The sequence below is a fragment of the Mytilus trossulus genome, chromosome 7 (genome assembly GCF_036588685.1).
Source record: "Mytilus trossulus isolate FHL-02 chromosome 7, PNRI_Mtr1.1.1.hap1, whole genome shotgun sequence".
Classification (NCBI taxonomy): Eukaryota; Metazoa; Mollusca; class Bivalvia; order Mytilida; family Mytilidae; genus Mytilus; species Mytilus trossulus.
This window is the reverse complement of record NC_086379.1, coordinates 22,160,261-22,171,286: the sequence shown is the minus strand read 5'-3', so window position 1 is coordinate 22,171,286 and position 11,026 is coordinate 22,160,261. Positions and strand designations below refer to the sequence as shown.

At 31.6% G+C, this 11,026-nt stretch overlaps 2 protein-coding genes across 2 annotated transcripts; both read left to right on the top strand.

Annotated features, from left to right (window-relative positions):
* Nucleotides 1–437: 437 nt before the first annotated feature.
* On the top strand, nt 438–1,385 carry LOC134726255 (allatostatin-A receptor-like). The gene has a single exon (XM_063590656.1). It carries the CDS (start codon nt 438–440, stop codon nt 1,383–1,385), a length of 948 nt encoding a protein of 315 aa, XP_063446726.1.
* Nucleotides 1,386–9,936: 8,551 nt separating this feature from the next.
* On the top strand, nt 9,937–10,666 carry LOC134726254 (allatostatin-A receptor-like). The gene is made up of 2 exons (XM_063590655.1): nt 9,937–10,117; nt 10,488–10,666. The coding sequence occupies exons 1-2, from the start codon at nt 9,937–9,939 to the stop codon at nt 10,613–10,615; spliced, it is 309 nt and encodes a 102-aa protein (XP_063446725.1). The 3' UTR covers nt 10,616–10,666.
* The last annotated feature ends 360 nt before the right edge of the window (nt 10,667–11,026 follow it).

The window sequence follows — 11,026 nt, the reverse complement described above, 5'->3', positions numbered from 1 at the left end:
TTACTTTTTTGTACATAAGTAGTTTATTCTAAGCCATGTATCACTAACAACTTTAAATGGTCTTGATAATTGATAGATATAGTTCTATTGGTCAAGTGGATATTTGCCAGTTATTCTTTGACAGAGAAAGAAGATTGGTTCCTTTGATTAGTTTTGCTGTTTACTAAAAGAGGGGCGAAAGATACCATAAGGATGGTCCTAGTCTAAAAAAAAAAAAAAACAAATAATAGTACACAATGCTACTCAACATAGAAAATTAAGGACTAAGCAGCAAGAACCTCACCAATAACTATGGGTGATCTCAGATGCTCCGGAAGTGAAGGCAATATAGAAATAAATTTCCTTTTTATTTTAGGGTTAGTTTCATAGGTCGAAGGAGAATTTAACAGTTTCAGTGGTGATAGGAACATTCAACCATAATATTTGACCGATACAACATGACCAACTTTACAATGTCATATAACATATCTGCTGCAGACATTGCATACTTTGAATTTGAAAGCATTATTGGTTTTGTCCTACCTATACTTTACGGACTGACCATTCCAATTGGCGTTTTAGGAAATCTGTTCGTGATCATTGTTGTGTGTTCACAAAGACAGAAGCGGAATACAACAGACATATTAATTGTTAACCTTGCCGTTGTAGATTTTTTATTTATTATGATGTATGTTCCGTACATAGTTACAACATACTTCAAAGGCAGCTGGGTATTTGGTGACATTGTATGCAAACTATCTAACTATATTTTTTGTGTTTCCGCAACGATTAGCGTGTATACCTTAGTTCTGATGTCTCTAGACCGCTATCTAGCAATAGTTCACCCAATCACATCAACGCAATTCAGAACCAAAAAGAATTTTAACCTGGTCGTTTTTATCACTTGGCTTATTGTATATGGTTCTTATCTTCCGGTAATTTTTGAAACACATAAGTTTGGTGAATCAGTATGCAGTATGTCTTTGACCTCTACCACACGATTGATGGCTTGTTTTCTGTTTTTTGCATACGTGCTTCCATTATTACCAATATGTTTTTTCTATGGTGTGATACTCAAACAACTTTTGTACGGAGTTGTTCCGGGCCATAGTCGAAGTGCAATAAGTATGAAGCCAATGAAGAGAGTAGCAAAGAGGATACTCGTCGTAGTGATTGTATTTGTTTTGTGTTGGTTACCATATCACCTCATGAATATGTTTATCTTATTTGGAGATTTTGATAACTACATTTTAATATCTATTATTTTATCAACTTCGAGGTTCTTATCGTTTGCTAACAGTTGCATAAATCCTATTTTGTATACCTTTCTCTCAACAAAATACAGACAAAGTCTTCGGAACCTTTTGTGTTGTAAACGTCCACGACCAAATAATTTAAACAGATAGAAACCGCAATGTTTTTTCAAGGAGGGAATGATTAGGAAAAATAGACAGATGTTTTAGAGGATAGCGTTGTATATCAGCTAATTTAAAAGTGGTTTAGTGAACGCATGAGTATGGATTGTCTATTATATAACCGAATGCTTTATTTGTAAATGTTTCGTCACAATTCGGTATGTGAATATCTAATAAAAACACATTGTATGACCTTCATGCACTTTTCAAATGTTTTCGTTCTTTACGATGATAAATGTTTGTCAAAAAGCATTTAATTATCATTGTCAGACTTTGCCACCCGCAGAGCTATAGAAAAACAATACATTAACGGGTGTTACACGGACTCTATTTAATTGTTACACGGAATTTTTTATGAATAGAATCACTCGTGCATGAACAATGAGTAAATGGGCACTTTAACTTTTAATTAGGTTTTGGTTCACCGACATATTTCCTGTCTTTTTTGTTGAATAAAATATTTACGTTATCATCAATTTTTTGTTATACATTTCCAGTAAAATACTATTCATATTAGTATACTAGCTAAGAGATTTGTACACTCCACTTCAAAAATTGGGGGGGGGGGGGGGGGGGGGGGGTGGTATGTTTTTCTCCTAATCAAAACAGTAATATTGATCCCAAATTTTATGGGAAAAAAATTACTATGTTCAAGCAGATAACAAATTAATGATCTCCATGATTCCTTGTTTTTTTTAATACTGTATATATATAATGTATATATATTGGGCGGTGGTGTTGTAAAGGTAAATAGTTAATATATTCAGAGAAAATCATACCCCCCTTTTATGGAACAGAGATATGAATAGTAATTTTCGATAATGCTGAAGTGAAGAAATGATGATACCGACGTTTATATTTCAATTAAAAAAGACAGGAAATATGTAAATAAAAATAAAATCTTATCAAAAGATATAATCCCTATCAAATCACCAATGCACGATTGATCCTATAAATAAAAAGTGTACGTGTAATACATGTCCAAATAAGCAGCAACTCTTGAAGAAAATAATTCAACGTTTGGCAGGCCTCAATTTTGGACGGTTGGCTGCGATTGGTCATAAAGTAACACGTGTTTAATTAATCGCGATCAACACTTGAAGAGACCGAGCATGATTTTATTACTTTTAAAGATTCAGATTCAATATTTTATTAAAGTCTAACCACTTTTATAACATTATACATTCCAATAAACATATAAAACATTGCGTATAACATGAAATATTGGATAAGTTTTAAGTATTTGTCTCAATATATAGTGACAGAACAATGTCCTTCTATTCATAACATTTCACTCACTAATGAAGTAGAAAATTCATTCATTTGATACATTTATATTGTTATTGAATTTAATTATAAGTTGAATTCAAATCTATCAGGGGCGGATCCTGCTATTTTAAGAAAGGGTTCACAACCAAGGAAAAAAGTGGGTTCCAACTATTTGTCCACATTTAAATGCATTGATCGTTCAAAAGACGGAATTCCTACCCCTGGCACCACCTCCCCCCACTGAATATTTAATATTTGGCAGCAAACGTGCGATTTTCAGGAAATGTTTAAAGGGGGAATTGTGAAATGAAATGGCACATCCTGCATTTTTTTTTATCAAATTGAAGACCACAGCCTGTTTATTTCAAATCAATTTAGGCCCCCTCCCGCTTTCCGTTTCCCCCATTAAAATTAAACGTTAGCTTACTTACTAGTATATATTTGTTTAGGGGACAGCTGAAGGACACCTCTGGGTGCGGGAACTTCTCGTTACATTGAAGACCTGTTGATGACCTTCTGCTGTTGTTGTTTTCTATGGTCGAGTTGTTGTCTCTTTGATACATTCACCATTTCCATTCTCAATTTCATTACCACTAAAATATTTCTTTAATATATTACTTTTTAACGAAGTTGCATTTATAAAAAGTCTCCAACGTGATAACATTCATCTTATACTTCAAATGGTTCATTTGTTTTTATCAAATTATTAGATTCCTGATTTTTTTTCTAGAAACAAAACTCCGTTGAAGGAAAATGAATTTTTACTGATTTTAGGCCATTTAAATTTCTCAAATGGTCAGTCTTGCAAAATGTAATACTTCTTCCTTGAAACTTCGGACAAGTCAAATAAAAAACAAAAGTAACAAAAATACAGGCTAGCGCCTCGGACCTTGACCTGACTACTCGTGCAGAAAAACTATTCGGCATTGGTTGTTACCGGCCTGTTTCTTTGTTACCTTTGTATTGTATCTAATACATGATGATCCACTCTTATTGAAAAATTGCCTATTGACTTATTAAAAATTTAAACCTCAACCAATAAAAAAAACGATGTGTGGTTCATGTACACTATTATACCGCGATAATGACTGTGTTTAAATTGTGGAGTTCTAAACCAAAGTATATTATGTCGGTTAGACAGCGACCCACCATCTCAGCTAAACAAACAAAGAACATTTTGATAAGACATCTATAATTATCTAATCGTGAAATATATCAAAATTTATTTTAACTGAATGTTTAGCCAATTGGTTAATATTTTTATGTAAGGACATATTAACATTAAAATTTTGTTTTCTCTCGTATTGTTTTAGTTCTACTTAATCAGTAATAAAACGGGTATGACCCTTACACTTCAACATACGACCTTTAAAAATATGAAGAAGTCTTTTTCAAGGTCAAAATATATATTGCTACCAATCAGAATTAAGAAAATTTTAAGAAAAAAATATAATAAACATCATGATGTTGATTTCATATATTATCTCTTCCTACACAAATGTTGGCCTACCTTTACCATACTATGTATCATGTGTATAGGTTTAGTCATTGTATTTTTGGTTTGTTTTAAAAACATATATTTGAAAGTTTTTATTTGTATATATTCCAAAATACATGTATGTCGATTCGACTGTTTCCATATAATAACAATCAGTAGAAGATGCCAATTGTTAAAACAAATCTACAGTCAAATATTTTATTGTTGTTTATCTTCTCGCGTACTGATCTGAAAACTCATGTGTGCATGAAACGCGGAGTCCATTGTTAGTTGACGGCTGTTACTGCATGAAAGGTCGTCAATTAAAGATATTCTTTGAATATTTTGTAAATGCATTTTATGACTTTAAAGAATAGTAAAAGATTGATTAATGGCGCCGATCTATTAAGAACGACCATAAATCTATCATATCGCCGTATATGTGTATTGGTCTGATGAACGAGGCTACTGTGTTGACTGCTTGTATACGTTAGATATGGACAATAACCATGTAGTAACCATAAAATTATCGTTACACTGCAACATCCCTTAATATTGTATAACATAAGAAGAAACTTTTATAGTTTCTACTTGAACACGCGTTGCAACCACTATTACTACGGCGTTTGTCTTGGACTTCTTGGAATGCTTTTACCTATAATTCTTTACTTGTTTCTACATTGCGACTTAGATGGAGATTATTTTTATTGGCACTCATACCTCATCTTCTTATTTATATCGAAAGCGCAAACCCTCCACTACACGTTTGTTTAATAAATCAAATCATAAATAAACTATTTCCCTTATAAAATACCAATTTTTCTGGTGTATATTCAAGTGAAATTTCACATGTTGCTCAAGATAACATTCTCTTTCGAGCAAATGAGGCGTTTGATGAAAACGGAATATCCAAATTTGTTGATTACAAAATGATAACGCCTTTGCAAAAAACTGAATGCGTTTTTCTTGTTATAGTTTTCCGTGTAATCCATTATTTCTGTCTTAATAGGTATTAAAGTGAAATAACATCATATACTTGCTAACATTGGTCCTTTTTTTTATTTTCCCCCGGTTTTTTTGTTGTTTTTTTCAGAGGGGGTCGACAAGAAACTGTCTCCTCATGCCAATCATAGCCTACATCCTACATGTTGAGTTTTACACGGTTAAATATTTTTTAGAATAATTTGGTTTTCTTAAACTATCAACCTAGTTTGATTTCGATAATCTGACTAAGAATAACATCGAATGAGGAATCCTATTGTTTTATTTTTTGTCGTAATTGTACAATTAGACATAAATAAGTAGATTTGGTATGTGTGCCAATGAGACAACAGAGTTCAAAATATCTGTGGTAGTTAGTGCATACTATAGCTGTGCTGTTCGTAGTTTCTAGATTATAGTACAGTAATATCACCTTCGGCATGTGTTACATCTTGATAAAGCCATCAACATAAGTAGCAATTATGAAAGATATATCCTTGTTATTGTACTGGATTGTTTTCCTGACGGTAATAAAAGTAATTGTAACGTGTTGTTTTTTTAGAAGAAACTACTACAGTATTTACGTTATGTTAATTTATACTTAATAACTTACTTTGCAATTAATGAACATGTTGAACACATAATTATTATGCGTATATAACGTACAAAATTACACGAATGGCAATCATTAACCACATTCATTAGACCATTATATTATTTACAGCCTTTGAAAGTTAGAACAACTCATACCGTATCATGCGTATAGTAGGCTGTAAAAGTTACCAACATTAAAAGTACGAAACTATTTTACTGAATGTACGGGTTTATTTATAACAAAATAATTCTAAAAAAAAATTTACGACAGATATGAACCAAGAACAATAACTAAACTACAGGCTACAGAATTAAAATACCATGTACCATTTATAAGAAAGTAATATCTGCATAAGAAATATAACCATGAGAAGTAGATTCACGTTTTGTTCTACTACAATCATTGTTTACAATTTATCCACGTTAACATATCAACGTTATATGTTGTTCTAAACATTCATCCAAACACTAATTGGCAAAGTATATTATATATATAATGCAGCTGTTATATATGAAATGTATCAGTATAAATGTATTGTACTTTCTTTCATTAGTGACAACGGAAGCGTCCCTCTTAAACAGACCAATAGCTCATAAAATGTTGACAATTTCAATTGTCTCTTGGAAAACTTCAAATGCATTGTTCTCGAAGATACAAAAATCACTCATGAGTTAACGGAGAGTTTTGACCTGTCGTTGTAAAATGGGTGCATTTTGGATTGGGGCAGAAATTATTTGCCTTCTCGTCATTTCGAAGGGATGTAACTGAGAATCTATACATTCTTAAATGGACTCCCTTTTTGAGAATGAACTTTACTGTCAATATGAACAATTATAACAGGGCAGTACGGTCAACCAGCAAATCATACTGAAGAGATTAGCATTAGCAGTTTATATAAAAATACTATGATAATGTTACCATCTCAGAAAACAAATACAAAAAAAACAATTGTACAGTTAACAACCACTAGTGTTGTTCTAATCACAACGTTGAAAACATCCGGGATATTATTTTTACAAGGAACAAACATTTATTGAAACAAAAAACTATTGTGCATGTGCCTGAGTACAATAAGACGTCACTTTGAGTGTTAATAAAATACGACAAGCTATCTATCAACATCATATATCATCTTTCGATCAACGTGAGGAAAAAAACATAATTGATAAAATTTGCTGTCGATCTTCAAGAAAGAAATCGTTTAATTTGCTGAATTTTTCAAAAAAATATTTGAATTGACAGTGTGGCAATGTGAAACCAAATTTCACGACATAACTTTTCCTTAAGAAAAGGCCATTTGCAGTTTATTAACATGTCATTAAGTTGCAAAACGTTACATGGATAAAGACTGTCAGAAACAGTCTAACATCAGACAGAGGCATTGAATAAGGTAAACATGCAACAAAACTTCAATAGGTTTTCTTGTTTCCGGTATTATTCTAAACATCTTTGTGACCTTAAATTTTCTATGTTCCTAACTAACTATCTGTCTTCCTCATAATACTTTGTATTATTTATACATTTTAAAAATTCATTTACTGGAATGTCATAATAAAACTAGACAATTGTCTTGAGAGTAATATACAATTTACAATTAATTGATAAACAGTCAACTTATATGGTAGTTGTAGAACCGCGAAAATATATGTGATCATAGACAGACTACAGAACAGCAACGATGATCCCAACATTTGCATCATTGTGAAATAAAAACGAGATTAAATGCTCATGAGGATAGATGAAAAACACATTAACTCTGATACATGGCTTTGTACATAATGTATATACATCTCATCTAAACATCATCCTAACAATGTTAGATCTGTAAATTTGCTTTTCGCAAATTTTTTGTTCTTTCCCCGCATATAAAAGCTCGCGGTGGGCGGGTGTTACCTTTCCTCGTCATTTTAATTTAGCGTCGTAATGCAGTACATAACATATAAGGCATGGAGATGTTATTGTTACAGATCAGCTAATTAACTATAGTTTCATGCCTTATATATCATTTACTGTAGTACGACGCTAGATCAAAACTTGCTAAAAATGACTGCCAGTATAAGGTATTATTAAAGCATAACATTAAATGTTAAAACATATAAATGTATTTTAATTAACAAAAAATGTTTTCTTTTGAGGCAACTATATAAACGAAAGCACAATTAAGAAATTATAAAAACCAACTATTTGCGCTGAAGGACGCCTTCAGGTGCGGTAATTTCTTGCTGCATTGAAGGCTTATGTGTTACCTTCTGCTGTTGGCTGTTATATGGTCGGGTTGTCACTTTAACATATTCCCCATTTCCATTCTCAGTTTTATTTGCAATTTGATCCCATGTGTTATAATCCCACCTACAACTATCTAGTCTGCCAAGTGGCGAATACATAAGGGGGTGCCTTGTAATGGAATCCTCCTTTTTTGACGATCAATGTATTCGAATAGGGTTATATAGTTGGACCCCCTTTTATCCTGTGTGAGGAATCCCCTCCCCTTAGAAACGGCTTGATCCGCCGCTACTGCGAAGGAATTGCGTAGAGACAAAGTACAAATTTAAATTTATTATGTTATATTGTTAATTTACGAAAATCCTGAGGCCTACAGTATACACAAATTACGACAAGGAGTCACAGCTTTGCAAGAGGTTGTTTATTCCGTAGATTAGAATTATCTTAAAATTAAATACAGAATATTCGTTACTTGTCTATTTTTATGGAATTATGAATGTCTTTTTTTTTTTGGTATTTTATCAAATATATTTTTGTTTATTTGTATCGTATTTCGCAATATGTAAAAATCAAATTATGGAATTTTGAATTATAGTATTTTTAATTTATATTTGTATAAACGAAATTATTTAAAACTATATAAACGATATGGTTTAAATTGTATAAACGAAACTGTTGAAATTGTATAAACGAAATTGTTTAAATTTTATAAACGAAATTGTTTGAATTGTATAAACGAAATTGTTTAAATTGTATAAACGAAGTTGTTTAATTTGTGGTTATACACTTTCCGATTTGATTTTACTCTGAGTTCAGTATTTTTGTGATTTTACTTTTTTCTTGTAATCGAAACTCTGATGGTTATTACAAAAAGGTTTAGATTTTTAGTATTTTTTCTTTTCATTAAAGAGATGTGGACACGATTAATGATATTTTTTTTATAAAATTACAATAATTAAATGGATACGATACACAGATCTCGTAGTTATCAGTACCGTATCTCAACATCAGTACTTAGTTGATTTGACTCAAATATCGACAAATATTTTAAATGTTAAATGAAAAATTTATTTTTTGAAATGTTACAATCCTTTCAAAAGGCCACTGAAACTCGTACATGACCATGATAATCGACTTATTGCATGATTATTTAATTTTTTTGGAAACAGTTATTTCAAGTCAACAAACAATTCATATTCACTGCTGTGTAGTTTTGTGGTAAGTTAGTCTGAAAAACGTTAAGATAACTACGCTTTACTAGAACTTCATTTATAAAGATTATAATTAAAAAAATCCATTCATAATTTTTAATTACCTTTATTTAAAATACATTTAAGAGTTTCTTTATATAGAAATAGAATGATTCGGCATGATTGCCGAGGATACAACATTCAAATATGGTGCGATCTACTTACTCTTCCGGAGCACATCATACCAACTCTTATCTTTATGGGTTCTAGTTGCCCAGTTTAAGGTTTTTTAATCTGTCTTTTTCATACTTTTGTTTGGTTTGTTTTTGATCGTTTCATATTACTTTTTTGGTTGTTGTTGTCTTTTGCAATGGCGTTGTCAGTATGTTAAGATTACAAGATTAGATTTACATTTTCTAACTTCCGCTGCTTTTTTGTACATTCAATTTGGTAGTTTTTTATAAGTCTTGTATCTGACCACTTTATCTGGTCTCGATAAGTGAGAAATCTTATTCCATTTAACTAATTATTTGCCAGTTATCCTACGACAGAGAAAGAGGCTTTGTTCCTTTGACTAATAACACCTAATAAGCACTTTGACTTGTTAATAAAACATCTTTATTATTTTCAGGGTTAGTTTCAAAGGTTAATGGAGGATTTATCCAAAATACTACACCAATAAACCATGACAAACTTTACATTGTCATATAACTTATCTGCTAAAAAATTCCAGAAGAGCTTCCACTAAATGAAATTCAAGTTGAATTCCAACGCATTCTTAGTTTTATCATACCTATTTTAATCGGAATGACTTTTCCAGTTGGCTGTTTAGGAAACCTTTTCGTGGTCATTGTCGTTTGTTCACAAAGGCAGGAGCGGAATTCAACAGACATGTTAATTGTTAGCCTAGCCGTTGTTGATTTTTTATTTATTATGGTATATGTTCCTTTCATAGTAACAACACGCGTCATAGGCCGCTGGGTATTTGGTGAAATAGTGTGCAAAGTATCACACTATCTTTTATATGTTTTTGAAACGATTAGCGTGTATATCTTAGTTTTGATGTCTCTAGACCGCTATCTAGCAATAGTTCATCCAATCACATAAAAGAAATTTAGAACTAGACAAAATGTTAACCTGATCGTTTTTCTCATTTGGCTTGTTGTATCTGGTTCTTATCTTCCGGTAATTTTTGAAACAATTCAGTTTGGCGGATCAGAACCATCCGAATGCAGTATGTCCATAACCTTTGGCAGAAGACTGCTTTCTTGTTTTCTTGTTTTTGGATATGTGATACCATTGATTACGATATGTGTCTTCTATGGTGTAATTCTTAATCACATTCAGTACTATTCTAGCAGCTTCGGAGTTCTTAGCATATGCCAACAGCTGTATAAATCCTATTTTGTATACCTTCCTATTGACAAAATACAGACAAAGTCTCCGTAAACTTATGTGTTGTAAACGTCAACGACCAAATAATTGAAACAGTTAGTCAAGGCATTTTATTGCATGGAACGAATGATACAGAACAATAAACAGGTGTTTAAAAGGATAGGGTTGTTTAACAGTTAATAGTAGTACACAGAAAGCATGAACATGGAATGACTTATGTGTTACCGAGTGCTTCATTTGTAAACTTGTTATTAAATTGGCGGCGAAATATTGTATATGAATATCTAGTAAAAAATAAGTATGATCTAAATGCAATTTCAATTGTTTTCGTCCTTTACGAGGATACATGTTTGTCAAAAAACATTTAGTTATCAATAATAAATCACTCTAATTGAATTATTGTCTATTGAATTATTAAAGATTTATACTTCAACCATTCATTTGGAAATAAATTGTATGTAATTTACGTACACTACGTACTTTACCTCGATAATAACTTTTA

What these genes read in the sequence shown, in the direction of transcription:
- LOC134726255 (XM_063590656.1), top strand. Translation starts at nt 438, where the DNA reads ATGACCAACTTTACAATGTCATATAACATATCTGCTGCAGACATTGCA.
- LOC134726254 (XM_063590655.1), top strand. Translation starts at nt 9,937, where the DNA reads ATGACTTTTCCAGTTGGCTGTTTAGGAAACCTTTTCGTGGTCATTGTC. An exon ending in CATAGGCCGCTGGGTATTTG is followed by an intron (nt 10,118 to 10,487) that starts GTGAAATAGTGT and finishes GTACTATTCTAG; the next exon opens with CAGCTTCGGAGTTCTTAGCA.